The sequence below is a fragment of the Diadema setosum genome, chromosome 9, assembly GCF_964275005.1.
Source record: "Diadema setosum chromosome 9, eeDiaSeto1, whole genome shotgun sequence".
Classification (NCBI taxonomy): domain Eukaryota; kingdom Metazoa; phylum Echinodermata; class Echinoidea; order Diadematoida; family Diadematidae; genus Diadema; species Diadema setosum.
The window spans coordinates 7495332-7518130 of NC_092693.1; the positions used below are offsets into that span (position 1 = coordinate 7495332).

A 22799-nucleotide genomic window follows, 5' to 3' on the forward strand; every position below is an offset into this window, starting at 1 on the left:
TTTTTTAAAGAAATATGGTGTAGTGTTGATTGCAAACACTCTTGGACTCTGAATGAAGAACTGTGTGGCTATAGTTCTGATAATACTGTTCTGTTTAATACTGATTGCACTGCAACCTTCCATGACCTTCACCGCATGTTGATCGTAGAACAGTTGTTGCAACAGTTAGTGAGCTTTATTTTTAAGTTTCTTTGATAAGTCATCAGAGATTCTGTGTGCCGGTGCATAATGCATAATATATTTGCAGCAGACCCTGACTGAGATCTTATGTTTGTTTTAATCCTTTAAAAACATATGGGCAATTCCGTATGGGAAGGGCAAAAACAGCAAAATTCAAAGTTAAGTAAATGCTCAGAAATTTCAGTTTCCCGTACAGATGGATTGTTGTATTTACGGAAACAAAAAACCCTTTTCTAATAACTTTCCTTGTTTTTGTTGTACACACTTTTAGAGTTGGAAGACTATTTATTGTATTTATCTAAAATTTTACAATATTAAATGAAAATTTAAAATGAAACAACTTAAATATCTCTCTACTTTATCCATACTTCCACATCTTTCTTCCTATGCTTCAACAATCACATGTAATGAAGCATTCAGTCACTCTCATTATGATATTTTTTGGAGAAAGTTTCAAAATCTACTGACAAATTGACGTAATTCCGTTACCATAAAATTGAAAAAAGTTTTCTCCTGAACAAACTAATCACTGATTTTTTCTCCCCTTGTAAATTTTTTCTCTACATGTGACTCCCTGAAAAGTCACAAAACATTTTGTGAAATATCTCCTTCAGTTCTTCTGTAATTGTGGTAACGGAATTACATGGTAACGGAATTACACGCACATCTAATATGGAAGAGAATGACATATCCTACTTTCGTGCCAATATGTATGTGAACTGTTCATGAAATAGCTTCAGGGCATTATTATTGAGCTTAATAGTGTTAATGATTGGCAGTAAAGGAGTGAAACTGTATGGTATGATACACTGACATGACTCAGCATACAGTGTAGCTGGATGCCTCTGACAGTGAGTCCTGACATCAGGGTACACGCTTGACAAGACTTCTTGTGCTGAAAGTCTCCTCCCTTCTTTCACCTTTTCTCATGTACAAGAACTACATGTGTACATGGAGACTGTGCTAACTGATAATTTTATAAGGTTTGCTACAGATACTCATTCTCAAATGTTCAAAATCATACTGAATTCTGAGATATCAATGTATATTTTCTTGCTTCAAAGTCTCATGGTTTCATACAAAATCTAAGTATAGTGATGAGGGACTATTGAATGGGTGTGATGCTGCATAAATTGAACAAAGGTTACAAAGAAGAGGAAGGACATAAAATTTCTTTAAAAGGAAAAGAGAGCACTGCTACTGACAGAGAGAAATGAACAGCATAATTTTTTTGAGCAAAGATCAAGAATTTAAGAGAAGGATCATACACAATGTGATAGAAGTCATTAATTGACACGGGATGCCCACTGAATGTGACACCATGCTAAAGGCTCTATTATCACCAAGTCGATAGTCTGACCTTTTATTGAACATGTCCTGTTTTCATCCTCAAGTCCCTTATCTTTAATGGTAAGTGTATGACTATGACCTTCTTTCATCTGTTTCTTAGATCTTTCCTCCACTATTTTGATTTTCATGCCCATTTGATACAGAGCATCTGCTACCCTTTGAAATTTGTTCTTTAATCCTTTCTTTTTCGAAGGAATAAAGACAAAAACACCATTTGTGATGAACATTTACCCAGTCAGTAATTGTGATACAGCTCTATATTAAAAATGTAACATTTAGGCCTAGACTTTCCCATCCTAAGAAGATTTTAAATATTAAAGTCAATAGGCTTCTACTTCTACCTTTAATCTTCATCTTACCATTTGCTGTACAATCCAGTTTCCTTTAATACATGTGGCATTACAGTGTATTTTATAATTTGCCTTCAGGCAGTCAAAATACAACTTACTGTAAAAGAGAAGATGCACACTTCTTGTGAGTAAATTAATGGCAACACTCAGGATGAGAAAATAGACGAAGTCAAAGAAGAAAGACAAGACAGGAAACTTGTAGGAAATTTATAGGCCTGGTCATGATTATTTTTCTGAAGACGTCATTTGGAAATTTTGTGTGGTCACAAGTAAATACTAACATTATTCACAGGTTGATTAATCTAACTCTAACACAGTGAGCTGCAGATGGATAAAAGAGGCCCTCTTACCTTTCTATGAAATACATTGTAACAGAATTTGGTGGACTCTAATTGTTGTAAAAGTTGTAGTTTGTTAAAGTTATTTTGCTGTTTTCTATTTCCTTTTAGTTTAGTTCATTTTATTTTTGTGGGCTTAAGTAGGACTAATACACTGTAAGGGAATTATCAAATTATGCACTACATTATATGCCAGGGGGCAACTTCAGCTATTAGCAAAATGTCACAAGTTTTTAGTGATTAATATATGCCACAACATACTGTATCTATAGATAATAATGATTAAGCAGTGGTGCAGTACCATAATCATATAAGAAAATGTTCTTTTCTATTTATGATTGAATTGTAATTTGTTATATTTGTCATTGAACTACAACTGCATCTTTTCACTTAACAAATTAAAAGTTTCAAGCATCTTTAGTGTTCATCCTTAATATTAAACATTGTGTTCAATGATGGGGCTGCACACTGTGCTCTTGCACGGTAAATTGGCACTTTATGATTTAGATTTAAATTCATTGTCAATCCGGACAGTTTTTTATTATTTTCTTATGCATGTGCACATAATATATATGTACAATACTTGTAAGTAATTCACACATATTGTCAATTATTGGCATATTTAGGAAGAAGAAAACAGAGAAATCTGTCTTGCATGATATCAACAAAAGAAATACAAGAAAATTTGAGTATTGTTGACTGGATTTACAGAATTGTACTTGTGTAGGGCTATTCTAGCGTAATTCCGTTACCATGTGTCTTAGATGTCATTTACCTGCAGAGTGTGAAATTCTTAACTTGAAAGTAGACAAATTTTGATGGATGTGGTACTTAGAAGTTACGCGATCTTGATTGACATAGTTACGACTTCAAATCACGGTCGTTAGCCTGAACATTTTATGTTTTTTGACAATAAAAACTCATTTGGCACCTATACACTTGTACCAGTTCAAGGTCAAAGGCTAGAGAGTACTTATTTAGTGGTTATATTATAGCTAAAGGCATACACAATCTTTATCAAGACATTTCAGAATACATGAGTACCAAGAATGTATATTTTTTCCAGTGTATTTCAGAAGGCGTAATTCCGTTACCATTTGTGTAATTCCGTTACCACTGACTTTATAGGGAAAAAGCCTGCTGCTTTGAAAATGTGATGAAATATTTGAAAAACAATACAACTGAATTGAAGTCAATACAATCAAAGATGAAATCAGACAACAACCTACAGTGTATGTGTTATAGATTTCAGAGAAACAACTCCCAAAGTCAGAGTTGAAGTTGTGACTAAATTTTCTGGTAATTCCGTTACCATCGCACATAGACCTCCTTTGTAACCAACCAAGTGAGAACATTTAACAAATTTGTATTTGGGGTGACAGTGTGAGTACCTCTGCATCTTTTAAATGTATCAAGAGAAGGCAAAGTAATCAATCTTGTATACAGGGTGAAAGAATATGAGCCAAAATTCTCTGATTTGTAATTCCGTTACCGCGGAATTGCCCATATATAAAAATGGAAGTATGAAAGTCATCAGATTTGTCAGAATCCTTGCTTTGCATCAGCTGATTGACATGACAATGCTCTTTATTCTTCTTGATTTGAAGTCCATATTCTTATTTTTGCACTGTGCATGAGCTTGGCTTCAAGTACAAGGAGTAAAAGTGCTGCTGCTGCAGGCTACTGTATTTGAACTACACATTTTAAAAGCAGAGTGTGGATGCCTATTACTCCCCTGCCAAACCTCAGAACCACAGCAGCTGTCGTACAGAGATGAAAATAGTCCCATTTTCAGTTTGATGGAAGAGTGCAATTTCAAAAGCATGGGGAGAGAGTCATACAGTGTATAAAGTTGTAGGCAGATTATCAGTATTTGCAAGAAACCTCCTAAACATGCACTAATTATGCCCTTATGAAGAGATAAGGCTGGAAGAAACCATTCCAAGCAGAGTGTGTTAGCCAATTGAGTGATGCTGAGGGTCAAATTCAAACCTGAAATTATATTTTTTGTTTGTTTGTTTTTTTCTCACTTGATACCTAAAGATCTTGGTGATGTTTTGGACCCACTTCACACTGAAATCACGCACGCATCACAGCATAATGTGAGATTTGTGAAGGTGTGATGGCCACTTTTAAAGGCATTATTTGCCATTTGCAGATGAAACAAAAACCCAGCCTTAGTACTTCAAAAGAGTTATCAATTTGAAGTAGGAATAGAAACAACCAATGTAAAAATGTTAATCAGTATGAACAATAGTTATGATAAAATTGTTTCTATAATAAATCATCTACAGCTATGGTTTATCAAGAAAAATTGTGATATTCTTATATTTTAATACAGGCTTTATTGTGCTTTTTTTGTGGTAGGATGTTTTGTGATTCAATGCAAGTGACCTACACATATGCATCAAATGTGAAAACTTGAAAATTGTTTAAATCACTGCCCCTAGTGGTAAACAATACCTTTTTAAAGTACCATCAAGATTGGTGTTTTTAACATAATGGGCCTTGATACATTTTCTTTCTTTTTTTTTAACACCTCAGCCTCTCATAGGGTGTCCAAAACCCTGTTTTAACCCAGCCTTTCAAATTAGAAGTACCACAACAACGCCCAGGCAATCTTTTTTTTTACCCTGCCTGTTAATTAAACAGTTTCTGCAAAATGTTGCTCAGATGCTGTCGTAACATTTGGCAAATTCTGCCCTAACCAACTTGGGTACTGTATACGCCGAATATTTCGCAAGGTTTTTATTTTCGCAAATTTCGTGAGTCAAGTGCTATTCGCGAAATTAAAGACACATGAAAATATTGACTCTGATCCAAATGTGGATGTGATGTACGCATGTACACTTTCTTCGTTCAGTACACGACTCCACGATCGTGAATTTGACCACCTGCGAAATCGTTGGGAATTCCCGATTCGCGAAATATATGGCGTATACAGTAATTACCCCGACAACCCTTCTGTTAAGACGCCCTCATGGTAACATTCCTTTGATGCACTCAACACACATACCATGTGCAATACTCTAAACAGAATGACAAATCATGCGCATGGATTGTAACCACGCCCCTTCATGCATGAATGGGTAGGTTGCTATGGAAACCTACCCAGAAAAGGTTTTTTGTGTGTGTATTAAAACAGTAGCCCTCACTCTCTTCTCTCGATTTGAACTACAATTATATTTTTTCTAAAAACCTGTTGGACAAGAATCAGCATGAGGGATGTAGAAATCAGTTCAACAATCCATCTCTTTTTTCTTTTTTTTAAATGACATTAAATCATGAAAGTTCTTATCGTAGTTTATCAAGGATTTTCCTCACAATTTAGTTGTGTGATATTGCATTTGTTCATGTGCAATGTTAATGTGAATTCTGAAAACTGCTATGAATATGACCTTTCCAGATGCCAAAAAGGATTCACATTTGTGTTCCACAGGTTTGTTTGTTGTTGTTTTTTTTTAGATTTTTTTTTTTTATGTTAGTGCTTTTAATACTTAGTCACAGAAATCTCTTTGTTTTGTGCTCAACCTAATTGTCTAGACACACTTTGTCATATTTTTGAGGGAAACTATTTGGAATATGTTCAGGACTATATCTGAGACTCAAAATGGAATTTAGAAAAATGGACAGCCTTCACCCTCATACGGCCTTATTACAGATATTCTAATGCAGTAGAGTTTCTCAAAGCTGGGTGATGTCTGTGATACTTCCTACTTTCTGTGAGATGATAGTGTGTGTCACCTCTGCCTTGACTTTTGTTCCAGCAGAACTGCGCTGTATCATTCACATTTAACGGTGCATTCTTGTTGAGGTTTTACAGTCACTGGGAGGGGCACACGTGTGAGCCTGTTTACGAAGTTCCAAGAAATAGTGGTTTGAGAATTCAGTTATGCTACTCAATGCTACAAAAAGATAATTCTTGTATGCTACACAAAAAGGGCAGAAATTAGATGATCCATGGAACTAACACCTTGTGTGCCAACTCAAAATAATACTTTTGTTACACACACAGTAGGCCAGGCACGCTACATTACATGTATGTAAACACATGGAGCAGTTGAACAGTTATCACAATCAGTGCGCTATTATACAAATGATGCACAGGATAGAGTGTGTTAGTGTAGGCGTGGTGCACTCGAGGGTATTTACAATTGTGAAACATGCACGAGGCGAAGCCGAGTGCATGTTGCACTACATTGTAAATACCCGAGAGTGAGCTACGCCTCCACTAACGCCACGAAATAATCCTGTGCATCATTTGTTTTATAAAATGGGTCGAAAATTCGAAAACTAACATCATTTTTCAGCGTTTTTCACGTACCTTTGTGGGTCAAGACGTCCGAAGATGTTCGTCCCAAACATTTACGCACGTCGCACTCGCGGAAGTCCCGCACATACAGTATAAGTATAATGGGGCGTTGGGTTTCCGGACACTTAAGTTCCCGCATGAAAACTTACTTATTTTACATAGAATATGCACCCTTTACCTTAAAGACTTGATATAGACTCCTCATATAGGCCTACTAGACAACATACTCTGAAAACGGCGTGAGAATTAACCTGCTAAATCGTTGGATTTGCTCTTCAAAGTGACTCCATGTACGCGTCCGGTCCCATAACGCTTGGTCTACTGTACTGTACAAAGTGTACTGTACGTATAGTAGAGTATACGTACGTACGCCGCCACACATGTTATGCACAAGGGAAGACAGGCCGGCCAGCCGGCAGCCCGAACTAGAAGTTGTTTACAGGATTGACAGCGCGTATGCATGCAATTCATCAAAGGAGCCGCCGCGCGCACAGACGATCGGCAATCTACCATAAGATTACAGGCAGTGCAATTGTACTGAAGTAAAGGAAGGAGGTGTGTCTCATTTCAGCGCTTCCTATTGGCTACATTCTTGAACCCATTTTATAAACATTAATGGAATGATTCATCTTTCAGGCAACCAAGATGCCGCATGGCTTTTGAATGAATACTTATTAGTTTTGCAAAAGATGCCTACCCTTAAAGGGAAGATAAACCCCAAGAGCAATGTGGATTGAGTGAAAGCAGCAACATTAGTAGAACACATCAGTGAAAGTTTGAGGAAAATTGGACAATCGATGCAAAAGTTATGAATTTTTAAAGTTTTGGTGTTGGAACCGCTGGATGAGGAGACTACTAGAGGATATGACGTATGGGTGGACAACAATACAAAGAAAATATAAAGGAAATTCAACAAAAATTCACTTTTCTAGAATCATGAAAGAGCAATGGACCAACCTCTTTCAGAAAACAGGGGGAATAATTGCTACCCTTAACATATGTCAATATCAAGTTGATGGAATTTGTAATTTTCATGAAAAATGGATTTTTGTAGAATTTTCTTTATATTTTCTTGGTATTGTTGTCCACTCATACGTCATAACCTCTAGTAGTCTCCTCATCCAGCGGTTCCAACACCAAAACTTAAAAAATTCATAACTTTTGCATCGATTGTCCGATTTTCTTCAAACTTTCACTGATGTGTTCTACCAATGTTGCTGCTTTCACTCAATCCACATTGCTCTTGGGGTTTATCTTCCCTTTAAGAAATGAAATAACCAAGTAAGTAGAAGCATTGAAACTATGGTAATTTGAATGAAAAATGTCTCCTGGTTCCCAGTAAGGAGCTGTGTGATTGGCTAGATTATTTCTATGTGTTCTATTTAAAGGGAGTCTCTTGGGTAGTGGGCCACTCAAGTTTTCATATACAAAATGCATGCCCACAAAATGGGGGATTTGCGCGCAACTGGGTTTAAGGCGCATTTTGGTATGATATACAGTGGGTTGGAACAAGAAAGTATGCTGCTGTTACACCTGTTACACAGATGGCAGTGTCAGTAAATGATAGCCCAACACCTTAACCCTGTGATTTGATAACAATGCTTTTTTGTTGTGTGTTGTTTTTTTTTTTCCATTTTTATTTCTGAGGATTGGCTGTAGGATGTCCCATGGAGGATGTTAGGATGTGAGAGGGTCATCAGGGTTATCAACAGCAGACCAGTTCAATCTTTTTTTTTTTTTTTTTTGATGAGTCACCCTAACTTCCCTAACTCTGTAGTAGATATTAAAATGATGACATAAAATGTAGCATGTAAGTTGCTGTGTGTTTGGGGGGGGGGGGGGGGCAGACAACTCCTTCCTCCTGTTAGTATTACAAATAATGCACTCGGCTTGTGCAAACTACCGTTTTAGTCTCACGTGGTTGTATTTGAATACTGCAGGTGAATGCAGCAAGGTGGGAAATTCGTTTAATCATGACTTTATTCAAGTTCAAGAAAGTGTGAGAATAACAAGTATACAAAAGAACCAGGTCCACCGTTCCTAATAATGGCAAAAAACAAAAAAAGAAGAAGAAATGAAAAAAAAAAAGAAATAAAAAAACAAACAAATAAACCCAGCAACAATAACAACAGCAAACAAACAAGAAAGAGAAATGCTTCCAAAAATGTAACTGGCAAGAGGTTGTGAAGTGAAAGTCTAGATTCTGGACTGTTTCTGATTTTATGCTCTTTATTTGAGCCGATACAAACATGGAATGGATTTAGGGTGTAAATTTTAGGTGTTCCTTAATCAGTGATATGCCTGTGTGTCAACATGACAATTGTTCTCTTCATTCTTTTAAACTTGAACACCACTAGCTTCAGTGACTGCTGTCTGTTCAAGCAATAAATGAGCATGTTTCTACTGAGCGATGAAAATTCGAGGTGATGCGAGGCGATTCGAGGTGATTCGCGGTGATACATTGTGACACGTTGTGACACCTTGAATTTATCCTCAGTAGAAACAGATCGGATAGTGGCCAATGCGTGGTGATGCGAGGTGCTCCGTCGTCCACCTTTTGAGGTGGTCGATGCTTGGTGATGCGAGGGACGATTTGCAGTAGAAACACACAGGGGAGTGAAATTTGTGGTGTACCGGAAGTCTCGAATTATTTGGAGATTTCGCTCCGCGTTAATCGAATGGTCACACACCTGCTTTGCATTCACAGCACTGACGTATCTTGCGTGTTGTAGTATCCTATACAATACCATGCGCTGTACAGTCTACACTGTACACTCACTTTGTACTGCCTACTGTTACTTCTCATTTCACAGCTTGCATGAACCACCAGATACACTAACTTGGTTCTTGTAGTTTGAATAAATTATGTGTTGGAGAATATCGACTGGAGAATTGATCTGCAGAGATTTTTTTATTTTCAAGTGACGGTAGATATGACAGAAGTAGTGAGGGCATTTCATTTTTGGACTCCAAAACAAAGCGGAATGCTGACAGAATGCCGTTATGTAGCCTTGCATGCTTCTTCTAGTTTGAGACGTTGCATCTCCTGAAACATTCGGTCACTTTCTCCTTCTCCAAGCAGCAGACTGAACGTGACTCCCGACTCTCTGACTGGCAGTGAGAACTGCTAAAAACAAAAGCGAAAATATAAATTCGCATTTCACGTCCTAATCTAGTTTGTGCCATCTTGATCATTTTGTTTACCTTCCCATACTGCGGAACCTGCGACCACATCTGTAAAATGCATGACTTCCGGTTCACAGCAAGTTCTCTCCCATCTTCCTGCATTATCACCGCGTATCACCGCATATTTATCGCTCAGTAGAAACAGTTCTGGTAGTCGTAAAATACAAGGTGATGTTAGGGACAAAATTCATGGTGATGCGAGGTGCCCCCAGTAGAAACACACTCTATGTTCCAGTCTTGCTTTATCATTGTAATAATGAATATTAGAAGGTCATAGATCTATGTACTTGCGTAATGGACTGTACCAAGCTCAGTGCTATCATTCTTGAAACCTTTGATGGCAACCACAAAGTCCTATGATTGCCAAAATCGTGTAACCTCAAAGTAATATATTTTTTAAGTGAGTTCTTGGGATCACTTATGGCTCTTTTTATGGTAGCTCTTAACCTACTATCAGTACTTGCTTCTGCACATTGTTTCACTTGGGCAATATGCAAAGTTCAAGTGCTGCCTAACTCAGAAGTGTTTACAAACTCGTGACTGTATTACTCTAGCACATACGCTTGTCTGGTTCTGAATCCACCCAACTTTCCATGAATACGTGCCCTTAAGTAAATATATGTATTTGAACAGGTCACACAAAGTGAGATGCTTATAAGTGATCATAATCAGAAAATTTATTGTCAGATAGTATTGTTCTGTTGAGAATATAATTAAATGGGGTAGATAGTGTGTCGGTGCATCTGAAGTTATTTTTCAAATATTGGTTATCATCTTCTCTTTCATAGTTTGATTATTTTAAAAAAAAGTTATTTTGTAACACAAAACAAGTGGATGTTGTCAGGATATGCAACATCAGGGTGCTTGTGTCGTCAAGTTTAAATATTTGGCTCTCTGTCAAGTAGACCTCTTACTATATATAGCTCTTTCAATTGATTGCACCATTCAAGTAGATGATTTGCCTTTATGGGTATTGTATGAATAAAATTTACTTGCTGCTCAATGCTTGCAGGAGCAAGTGGCAAGGATGTCAAATTCACAAGGTGCTGAATGCAGGTTGAACAACTTGCTAAGAATGTCTGATGCGCGATGGCTCTAGTACACTCTGAGCATCCTATTCGCCACTTGTGAAACATGAATCTTTAAAATTCTTTGACTTTCTTATATTTGCACAGTTTAGTGAAAAGTTAGCCATTATGTTCATTCATCTTTACTCTATCATAGTCAACTTGAACATACCACGTACCGTACCACACCAAAAGTGGACCACTTTCAGATGTGCTCCAAAAAACTTAGTGTACTGTGTCATGCCAGAGAGCGCTTGAATGCAAAGTGGTCCAAAAGTGTACCATACTGACTGTTGACATGAGAAGAATGTGCATAACACGCACTATGTCATAATGCAAAGAGCTGATTCTATGTGTTTGGGACACCTGGATGTAGCACAGGTACAGGCGTATGAGGTGTACATGTATGTGTTGGTTGCTACAAAACGTGTGATCCTTCTGACTCGAGTCCGAAAATAGCTCATAAGGTATGCCTTCTCCACAATCTGGCATGGTATTGTATGGTACGGTTTACTTTGCTTTGCCTTTGAGAGCTCACATGCGGCCTATGTCTCTTGATGGTTGTTTTTAAGTTGCATTATAATCATTATAATGTCATCCCTACATTACATACATAGGGTAGGCCCCTACATGCACACACATGCAGGCACAATCTGTGCTGATTTCTCTTAGCCCCCACCCCCCCCCCACCTTCCCTTCCACACTTGGCTAAGTTGGACATAACCTTCCGTGCTGTTGTCCATGTTCGTAAGCCACAATTTCTCATTTCTTTGTCCTCTCTCATTTTCTTCACATTTTTTTTTATTAATATCAGACTACCACATGATAAATTTAATAATAATCAGCAGCTCAGGACACATTAGTAAAAGGCAGAAATAAAGAAGAAAAAGGAGGGAAAAATCCAAAACCCAAGATGCCATGCACATTAAGTTATACCAGCAAAATTGAGTTGTAAACTTGGAATATTGCATTAGTAGTGGCAGGGTTATCATCAGTGGTAGATAGAGAGGTAAGGTTATGTGACGATAAACACAGTAATTCGTACTGCTATATGTAAACCACCATTGGAGCAAAATATCTCGAGATTTATTTTTTTTTTTCAATGTCTTGTCATTCACAACATACATTATGACAGTGCAGGAACACATGGGCAAGGGTCACCATTTCGGTAGATATCTGGTATGCGCAGTTTTGTCGACAAATTATCGCAATCTGCAATTAGTGGGATATTTCTGTCCATCTGAATGGGCGCAAAATATCTCGGTTTTTGGTTTCCGATCATTATTCCACTACCATATTTTGTTTGTGTGAATGTGACTATCGGTGTGATAATGCACAGGGCAAACTGCCTGAAGTGCATTTTGTATAGAATGTATTGAAAATTGCCTTGTAGAACACTGCATCACCTACCAATATTAACTACAAAGAAAGATGAGCTGTGTGCTATTTGAGTTAAATATGATGCACGATGCACTAAATTGATACCTGAACTGTATAGTGTCTTCACCGTTACTGAATCTGTCGTTACTTCATGTTCATGGCTGTACGATTATGTTTTTGTGTGACATGTTCAGGCATACTGAAAGGTGAAGTTGATATATTGTGAATCCCTTTCAAGTATGGAGTTCTATGATTAGGATAGGAGAAGAGTAATTTGAATTTCAAAAAAAAAAAAAAAAGAGAGGAAATTTTGTGAAGACGTGTGTGCAAGCCAAATGGAGACTTGTTTGGTGGAGTTTTGCATCAGCCAGATTGCAATTTTATCGTCAGTCTTTTGTTGCAAGTGCTTCAAATACTTGTTGAAGAAAGACCACTTTTGTAAAAAGCTTCAAAGAAGACAGTTAGACTCAGAACCTCACTAACTGCGGTTGGTCAAACTCAAAAGACTTCTCGAACTTTAAAAGTTCTCCAGTGTGACCGCGAACTTACAGAAAACTTCTTGCTTCTCACTCCCTGTTTGTTGTCTCCGAACTTTCTTCTTTGTTGTGCATGCGCACCAGTGACCAAAACTTCAAGGACTTTATGGAGAACTGAAACTTGGAAAAGCTTGGCTGCCAATGTGAATGGACAAGCAAACTTTGTTGTCAAAGTTCGACTTCTCGTAGCTTTGCAAGTGTGACTGCAGTTACCCTACAGTAGGAGTTTTTGCACATTTTTTTTGTTTGTTTTTTGTTCTGCTGTAAGGACAGGGATGAATTTTATGTGCTCTAAGTTTTGCTTTCAATCAACCTGTGATACATTGCAGTTAAGAGTTACAAGGACAAAACACAGTAGTTGAAACATTGATTGACATTTTTTTGTAGTTACAGATATCACAGAGTGTAAAAAGCACAATACACGTGGACAGTCTAACTCATTCTAAGAGACTTGATTTAAATTATGCTTTCAGAACTTTTTTCTTTTATTTCTCCACTTGGAAATGAAACGGTTCTTCCTCTGTGTATTCTTTTCAGGACATACAGAAGGAGAGTAGCTGCTACGAGTTGCTAACAACAGATGCCAAGGATCCTGTAAATAAAGGCCTAAACAGATATCGTGACATCCATCCTTGTAAGTAGAAGCATCCTTTGATAATATTGACATTAGATGAGTATAGGTGTCAATGTTCAAAAAGCATTCTTTTAATTCTTTGTCTTCTGATTGTTTGTTGTTGTGGGGTTTTGGTTTTTTGTTTTGTTTTGTTTTTTGTTTTTTAGGGGGATAATGTGTGATGAGGTTAGTGTAGATTAAAGATTGCTTGCAAAAAGGGACTTGTACTATTTAAAGCAAGAATGATGGGCTTTCTGTCTTGACTTTTTTGCCGTCATCATTTATTCATGTCTATTATGGATTTGATAGTGGCTGATAAAAGGCCACGGCAACTATCTGGGGATAAAATGTCTATTGTAGCAGTTGCAACAAAGTAGCACTGAAGGTTAATACAGATAAAAGTGTGTGAATACCTCTGCCAAAGTAAGATATTCTATTTTGACTATGTACTTTGTATCAGGTGAAATGAGAGTGAAGTAATCCTAAAGTACAAGTTTCTGTTACTTTTGCTCTTGCCCCCCCCCCTCCCCTACAGACAATCACACAAGAATACACCTAAAGAGAGGTGAGGTCAACTACATCAACGCCAGTCTAATCGAGGCTCCCCTCAGCAAACGCAAGTACATTCTCACTCAGGTAAAGCACTGCGCTCTCCTGCGACATTTAATTCTTCCCTGCCTGTTTTTTCACTGTGCTTCCACTCTACTAGCCCATAATCTAGGCGGAGGATGCAGCTATTGGTTTTTGCTGTTACGCTAAACGTCTGATGCAGCGAGACTATTGTCTGTGATAAGCGACATGTCTGATGCAGCGAGACCATGACAGTGGATGCGCAATCACCGCCTATATTTACCCCTCTTGCTGTAGTCGTTGTTTTCTAATTATATATTTTGAATTGGTGACAGTTTCATACTAAAAACTGCAACCAATTCATAGTCGATAGTAAGAAAACGACTTACGCAATACGAGTGGCTATAGGCGGTGGATGGTTCTACTGTTCATAGTCTTGCTGCATCTGGCGTATTGCTTAGCAAAAACAATCATCTCACCACGTCAGACGTTTAGCACTACAGCCAATAGACAATAGCTGTTTCCTTCACCTAGATTGTAGGCTACCACCTAACAGATATGCAGTTAAATACAAACATTTTTCATGAGAGCAATTTCCAAGAATGCATCTTTGTTTAAAGTCATCACTTTTTCCCCCAGCTCACATGAATAGGTCTGGAGATGGACCTCATTTATTAACTGTGACTGCCATTGACACCTACTTGAGTTTGCATAAAGAGTATATAATAACATTGATATTAAAGCAATTGACAGCAATGTTTTTGCTGTATTTACCCTTTTGGCATTCCTTTGCTGCACTGGCATAAACACCTCAAACAATGAATCCTAATTTAGAGGTGATGCTTCCTGTGAACGTTCTTTTTTGAAAGAAGTAAAGTGACCAAGGAATAAATATGTGATTAAATTGTGCATACAGTGGAAATGGAAAAGTTGTAAGGATGGGAATGTCGTTAGATCCTTTGATGCATAGGTTCATGAAGGGTTCATGTGAACTGACTGTTGAAAAATGAACTATTGGTTGTTTTTAATAGGAATGTCTTTCTGTGTGATTACATTGATCTATTACAGACTCTCATCCATATCATTTAACCCATTTAGGACGGACTGATTTTGATACAACATGTATTTCCCATAGACATTTGCCCGAGTATACTCAGGACTTGTCCTCAACGGGTTAAAGTATCTCTTGATTGTTTGGATTTTTCCCTCCAAACATTGCTTATGAAGGTACCATTGTTATAATTATTATTAGCATTTTTTTGTTCATTGCTAGTTAGTTGTATGGAGTCCTACTACCTTGACTGGAGTGACAGATAGTAGGACTTTGTATTCATGTATTTTACACGTTGGACATTGGTACATGTTGAAAGTTTTGCATCCTCTATCATGATTGACACTTTTTTGTCGTGCAGGGACCTCTTGAAAGGACAGTGGGTCACTTTTGGCAAATGATATGGGAGCAGAAAACAAGAGCAATCATCATGCTGAATAACTTTGTGGAGAATCATCAGGTAAGAGAGTCATCGACTACTTCAGTGTGAACACACCCTGTCACATCCATGGACTTTTTAAAAAAGTATGTTCATATGTGTGTGTGTGTGTGTTTTCATTGATTATTTCAGTTCAGTTCAATTTCAGTTCAATAACATATACCCGAACTGCTAGTAGGTTGCCTTTCGTGGTCATGCCCTGAATTACATCAGTGTTTTTTTTTTTTTTTTGGTATTTTTCTATACTCCCGATGAACTCACACTGATTACTTGCGCCATTCGCTTGCTTTTTCTTATTTTGATGTTCTCCTAGTGAAGAAAAGAAAGAGCATTGTATATATGAAGCTTTTGAAAAAAAGCAGGATGCCGATTTGTTATGTGGTTTGATAGGTGAATGGAAAAGCCTGTATTCCAGGAAATATGACCATCATTAGTTTCTTCTGGAAGTGAACAAGATGTGACTGACAATGTAAAATGAGGTCACTGAACCTGAGAAGGAAGTTACAAAGTCAAGCCATGTGCATGATATATACCTCTAGGATGTTAAAGCTGTATAAAGTGTATTCATTTGGGGCTTTGATGTATCAGATCCCCATGCATGTAGAGTAGATCCTTGCCATTTGCTTTCTGATATATATTTCACATATAGTTGCGAACAGTAATAATTGAAATCAGACATGAAATGACAAAGTAGCTGAATGTCTTAAGTCTTCAACAATTCCGTACAACACAGATCAAGATGTTGCAGGCAAGCAAACTAGCTAGTCAATGTCTTTGTTTTTAGCTGACCATGAACTCAATACATTTGAGTAGAATTATGCAAGATTTGGTAAATTTTCATTCACGCTAGAGAATTATAAACATGACAGACCTCCAGTTGTATTGTGTGGATATAACAATTACATGTTCCAAATTGTGACGTGGTGATGATCATCATAGACTTACTGCTATCCATTCTGGCTGTGCGATCAATATCAACGTTGCTTGGTTGTTGTTGTTTTTTTCCATGAAAATTCCTTAGCCTTGATATCTCTAATTTTTGTCATATTTTTGTGAATTTACTTGGAAATCATTTGGACTGTTTTTGTAATGTTATCAGGCAGAAATGTCTTGGTCTCATAAATCTAAGGTCTTCTCTCTCTCTTTCTCTCTCATAAATTCTCATTGGTCTGATTTTCTGCATACAATCTACCTTTCCCCATCATTTTAGACCTCAACCACTATGATTTAAAGTCATTTTTTTTTGGGCCATAAAACATAAACTGAAATTCTATCTGTTTGCGTGCATTTGTTCTAATAATGAGACCAAATTTCATTCCTCTAATACAGATTATGTTCGCAAAGAATGTAACTAACCTATTGAATTGCAATAATTCCCTTGTCTTAGATTAGAGCTAGGCAATCTCATAGAATTCCGTGCTTGCACATACCACTAAAAAGGTTGTTATCCTTCATTGTTGGCCATGGCCTATTAAAACTTAACATTTCCTCGATCAAAGGCTACTTAACCTAATTTCCAAGAAATCGTATTTTGCCTGGATGGGTCATATACTGCTGAAACTAAATCTCCAGTCACGCAAGTACAAACGCTGTTCCTTGCTCGTGTAGTAGATATTGGTCTGTGATGATCTGCTGTTGCACTGTTATCATTTGCTCTTGAGAATTCAGTTTGAAGTGCGCGCATTCTTGATGCTCATCCAGGCTTGATAGTGCTGCTTAGCAATTTTTATGCCTCCGCTACAAAGTGTCACTGGAGGCATTATGTTTTTTGGTTGTCTACAGTTCCGTCTGTAATCTTAAATATTGTGTAAGGTAATGAAACTTGGCATAATATATGCATCCGATGTATGAGTGAACAAAGTTTTGCCTACAAATATCAGCTTTTGGGTGTACATACTCAGGTCAAATTCTCAAAATTTCCCTATTTCCCACATGTTGCTTAGAGACATTTCATGTGATAATGCGCTGTATAGATGTTGTGAATTATCATTTATTATTATGTCTATGCAATGCATAATGGATAAATTTGAAATCATTTCCATGAATGCACTTGCTTACTAAAGACATCTGTCCCATACATAAGGTGTACTTATGTTAATTAGATTAACATCATGAAAATATGCTTTACTCTTTTGCAGGGAAACATTGTTGAAAGGCACTTCAGTATTGTACCTTTCTTCACTACTAAACAGAACTTGATCAATGATATACTTTCAGAGAATTTTCAATTCAAACTTTACTTTGAAAGATCTACTTTTTCTCTGGTCCAATACGTAAGTTGGCATATTTTTCTTAATAAGATGTTTAACCTAAGGTAAAATGACATCAAACTTAATCACAATATTCCTCTCAGGGATACCTGTCATACTGATAATATTAATAAACAGTAAAGTCAAAGTGCTCTTTCATTACTTTTCAGAGGTTTGAAATCTCCGAATGTCCCACCTATTGGTGCACAATATCTTGGACTTGCCCTTATACTTATTAAAACATTTTTTTACATTATTAACACTGGTTGTTTCTATCCTAAATTCACATATCAGAACTATTTTGAAGCACTAAAGCTGGGTTTTTTATTCATCTACAAATGGTAAATAATGCTCCTTTTTTTTTAATGTGAATTCAGGTTTACTGTTCTATGATTCCCCCACATCAGTCTGTTGACTGAAATTGCAGAATTTCTGTTGGTCACTTTGCCAAGGTATGCCACATGAGCTGCAGAGGCAGTGAAAGTGAATCTGTTGGTAGTCAAGATCTAAGAGCTTCATAAGAAACAAACAAAACAAACAAAGCATGCTCCTATGGCAGATATTATGATTATTGATAGTGATTGTGTGAGGAGCTGAGACATCACAGTCAACTCTGTTCAATAGTTAGATTTCTCTAGTTATATTTATGTTCAATATTACTAATAAACAATGTAATGAATACCTCATCTACAAATATTTTGGTAAGTCCACAACCATGTCAGCCGTTTATATTTTGTTTGTGAAATGAGCCGTAGACTTGTCGATTTGGAATCTTGTTGATTTCTGATTTCTGATGTCCAGTTCTTGCTTGCTTGTAATGTGATTCTCATGTCAGTATTTAAATTACAATTAATGATTCAGAATAGAATTTGAGAGTTTTCATGGAAATAATTTACGTCATAGGAGCTTTAGTCCTATGATGCCCAATTAACAACAAAAAATGATGTTAATGATATTTTTATTAGGAATGATATGGAATACATGGCTTTCATTGTTTTTGAAACAATTCTTTCAAAAGCAAAACTGGTACACCAGTTGAAAAATAAATTCCATGAGCTTTCTAGGAAACTTCGCACATTAAACTAGATAACCAAGTTAATGCCCGTATCATTTTACCTTGTTATTGTGCATATTTGTGTGCATTCCATTTCCCTGATATTTGCAACTTGTTATATGAGATGCGTAATATGTAACTTCATGTTGATTGATGGTACGCTTCTTTGTGTGGGAGGCAGTTCAGTAGTCATGGTTGAGTCAAATTTATTTCCAAGACTTCGGTGATTTGGACTTAAAGGAATGATTGTCCTTGTTTTAAAATCCTATTTCTTCAAAGTGAATATTTCATTTTATATAGCATAGCATTGCATCTGATGCTTACTGTCAGTTCAGTCCAATCATGGATTTCGCCACAAGAAATCAAGAGTATCCTGTACACAAAATCTCAGGTGTCTTTCTTCAGTGGTAGAATAAAAGATGATTTCGGCCATCTGCTACAAATGTATGCGTGCTATGATGTACAAGCTTTGTACGTAACCACTTCATTCTATGATGAGCCCTTTTTTCATCCAACACCTGAGCTCTGATTGGTAAAATTAGGGTAATTTCTTTTAAAAGTAAATTAATCCAGGATTCAAGAGAGCGCTGGTGCATTTTAAGCATCTGCCATGTCCTGAATGTCCAAATCAAACCAGTGAGTGTGTAAAAAACAGTGGTTGAAATGATGTCAGTCTCAGCTTGTCTCTTGATTCCTCCATTGTTCCTGGCTGGTTCCACTTACTAGCGTAAAACGAATGTTCGTGTGCATTTCAATTTCGCGAATTTTGCGAGAGCCAAGATTCGCGAAATTAAAATGCACATGAAAGTTCTTGCCTACACTTTACGCATTGAATGTTAGAGGCAACTTGCGAAAATTTCATGCCACAAAAAAGGCTGTCGGTTCCAATTCGCAAAACTTTCATGCCGCGAAAATATTGTGTTTTACAGTAGGTCCTACATGTTTGTACGTAGAGATCCTTCAAAGCAACACTGCACACTGGCACTGGTGCGACAGTCTCTGACCAGTAAAAATCACTGTCGGACCAGTAACTTTTTCAGGAATGGACCAGTAAAAGATGGAAAAACTGGGCACCTACAAGTCTGACAGATACATGTAGGTTGGACCAGTAGAAAAAATGGGTTCGTGTGCAGCCCTGCTTCGAAGAGCAAGTTTGCTTGAAAGCTAGCCACAGAAACTTACTTATAACTACTTTGATTGACAGTTTTAAAACAAGCTTTATGTCCTAAATCTTCATATTGAAGATGGAGGTGGTTGTCAGGCCATTCAGCAGGGCCCTCTTGAACCCCAGGTCTGTGTATCTTTGAGATGGTCATTAGGATGAAGATCCCCCAGAATGGCACATTTCTAAACCATTGGTTTAGATTATTTTATCCTCACATTATGACTGCTCATCAGGCAAGAGAAAGACTGTTCAACTTTCATACATGTGACTAGTCACAAAGGTTGCCTTATGAAATGCTTAGAACTGCTGGCTAAGTGCTGTCATAACAACATGGTAACTACAAGGTGTGTACTTTGGTTGTTTGCACACTCCCAGAGATCAACTGGCAACTGTTGCCTCTGTCATCTTGTTTGTTTTGTAGTACAGCAGAGCATCAAGGTCAAGGAAATCGAAGACTATTTTGAGTTTCAAGCACCAGTATTAAAGCAATAAAGAGCAAGAAATGAAAACTTGTTTACCAACTATCAGCTGCTTGTTCAAATGCCTTTAGATTCTGCTTTTTATGATACATACATTGTACATACATATGTGTGTGTATGTGTGTGTGTGTATATATATATATATATATATATATATATATATATATATATATATATATATATATAGTGGTATGCATGTATAATGGCTCGTCCAACAAAAGCTGGGGGAATGAATTTTAAGTTGAAAATAGAAATGTCTTGTTGACATACATCTGTTTCTACTGTCTAGAGCCATATACAATGGTAGCCATTCCCTCAGTCTACCATTTAGAATTCAGAGCATTGAAATCCACACATAAGAATCAAATCTATTGTGCAATCAAGCACTGGGACAAACACTGGTCTTATATGGCATGATAAAGCAGTAGGAAATGTACTGGGATAACAGGATGAATTCTTCATTGACCATTTCCCCTCTATAAAGCAAAAAGTTTCTCTTTCGTGTTTATGAAGGTAATGTGTGCACTGTGTGTTTGGATTGTATGGCCAATTTGAGTGTAATGAAAAGGGAAATGCCGCTATTATAAACAGGAGAAGCAATCGTCATACAGTTGTAAATGCTGATTAATCGGCAAAAGCGGATGTGACCTCCAGAGAGGAAAAAAAAAATGATCTAATGCAAATACACATCCAGGTGCTTTCAGTTTGCCTTTCATTTCATTCTTCCTCAGATGAATCCACTCATAATAATTTAAATCCAGCTGATCATAATCTACTGTATCTCTTTTGCAATTGGCTGTAACACTGTTAACCCACATCGGGCCATCTATGGGATATTCCGTAGTTCGTCCGAACGCCGCAGGGGCCACATACGGAATATCCTGTAGTGAATGAAATGACGTATGAATGACGTCAGTCATTTCCGCTGAGTACTATGACTGTACTATGCATTGAGTGGCAGCATGTTATATACCATATTTAAGAGATTTTTTTCCTCTTTCAAATGATATATATTTTGTTTATGTTTTTTTCATTGCTTGCTAATGAAGAGCGATTGTTTGGAGAGTTGTCTGTTTGTCGGCGTGTGTGCGCGAACGGTGCTGGGCCACTTGGGTGTTTGTGTACACAGGTGCGTTGGCCCGATATGGGTTAACAGCCTTGTTTGTATGTAATATACCAATGCACCAAATTTCGTGATGCATCTGCCAGATAAAGTACATGAGAATATTATGAAACCTTTGCTATAACAAGCAGTCTTTTTTTTTCATGTCTATGAAATTAGGGAATATAATGTCTTATTAAAAAGTCAGGATTGCATTCGTACCAAAATTTGATAATGAAAATATAAAGTGTCATTCTTTGTCTTACATTTCTTGTCTTCTATGGATTTGACAAGAGTACCTCTGAAATGATTATCTAAACCAAATACTACCACAAAATACTAACATATCTTTGCAGAGAAGAGGGTAAAGTTCTAATCTATATTGATCTTGAATGTTATGCAAGGTTTCCATGGAGAAAGAAATACATATATCTCTCTGGGTTTTTTTTTTTTTTTTAATTCAGCAAAAATGTGCAGACTACTTTCCACGTGGCCAAGACAACGGGAATACAGATACGCTCATCTGTGAAGATACCCTCTTCAAAGTGACCTACCTCAGACAAGAAAGACATCACTACTACATTGTCCGGACACTACTCCTCGAAGACCTTGTGGTGAGTTCATGACCATGTTTGTTTGTTTGTTTGATTTCCATCTGAGAAGATGGCTGGATAGCCCATATTTAGCTCCGCTAAGCTGGTCTTCCATGGGGTCCAGTTGGATGTGAAGCGGGACCTTTTCACCAGGTTAAACTCCCTGCTCTTTGCAATGAATAAATGAAGCGGGATCTTTTACGTGCATAAGTTGCAACTCTCTCTCACACGGGACCTCCATTTTATGTCTTATCTGAGGGACAGAGTGTTTTGCCTCTTACTAGAAGCAACGGTATGATTAAACACAACATAGCTCAGTGGGACTGGGGAATCGAACCCAGGTCCTTTGGATTGTGAGGTAGACACACTACCGACTGAGCTAACTCACCGCCCATGTGAAACATTTTCACTCTTAAAGAGTAAACCCAGGCCCAGGCTTGCCCTTCATGGACTTTGACATTTTAAAATCAGAAGGGAAGCACCTAAGCCAAGGGTAGGATGAACTATAAAAGATGAACTATAAAAGATGAAGATCATAGCGAGTTATAGATAACTGCCTTGAATCTTCAAGAGTTACTCCAACCATAGAACTAACTTTATATAGCCCCTACTCTCAGTCCAAGGACAGTACCTAAACCATGATGTGTTCACTTTCTATGAATTCACACACTGCTCCTTGTGAAGTTTAGCGGTGAGTACACGACCCCTCTCTACTGTGTTCATGTAAAAGTGGGTATTTTCACATTTATGAGAAATTTTTCATCCTCTGCCAGGCGAGATAAATT

The 22799-nt window shown here is 37.3% G+C and overlaps 2 protein-coding genes across 2 annotated transcripts in view; one reads left to right on the forward strand and one right to left on the reverse strand.

Annotated features, from left to right (window-relative positions):
- LOC140232902 (heterogeneous nuclear ribonucleoprotein C-like 1) overlaps positions 1 to 22799 on the reverse strand; it is a 281840-nt gene that overhangs the window by 137903 nt on the left and 121138 nt on the right. The gene's annotated exons all lie outside the window — the stretch shown is intronic.
- The window catches only part of LOC140232616 (tyrosine-protein phosphatase non-receptor type 1-like), a 104179-nt gene that overhangs the window by 26158 nt on the left and 55222 nt on the right, over positions 1 to 22799 (forward strand). Inside the window, exons 2-5 of the mRNA XM_072312714.1 lie at positions 13237 to 13333; positions 13848 to 13948; positions 15295 to 15393; positions 21886 to 22035. Of these exons, the coding sequence (XP_072168815.1) occupies positions 13237 to 13333; positions 13848 to 13948; positions 15295 to 15393; positions 21886 to 22035 (447 nt within the window). The remainder of the gene's footprint in view (positions 1 to 13236; positions 13334 to 13847; positions 13949 to 15294; positions 15394 to 21885; positions 22036 to 22799) is intronic.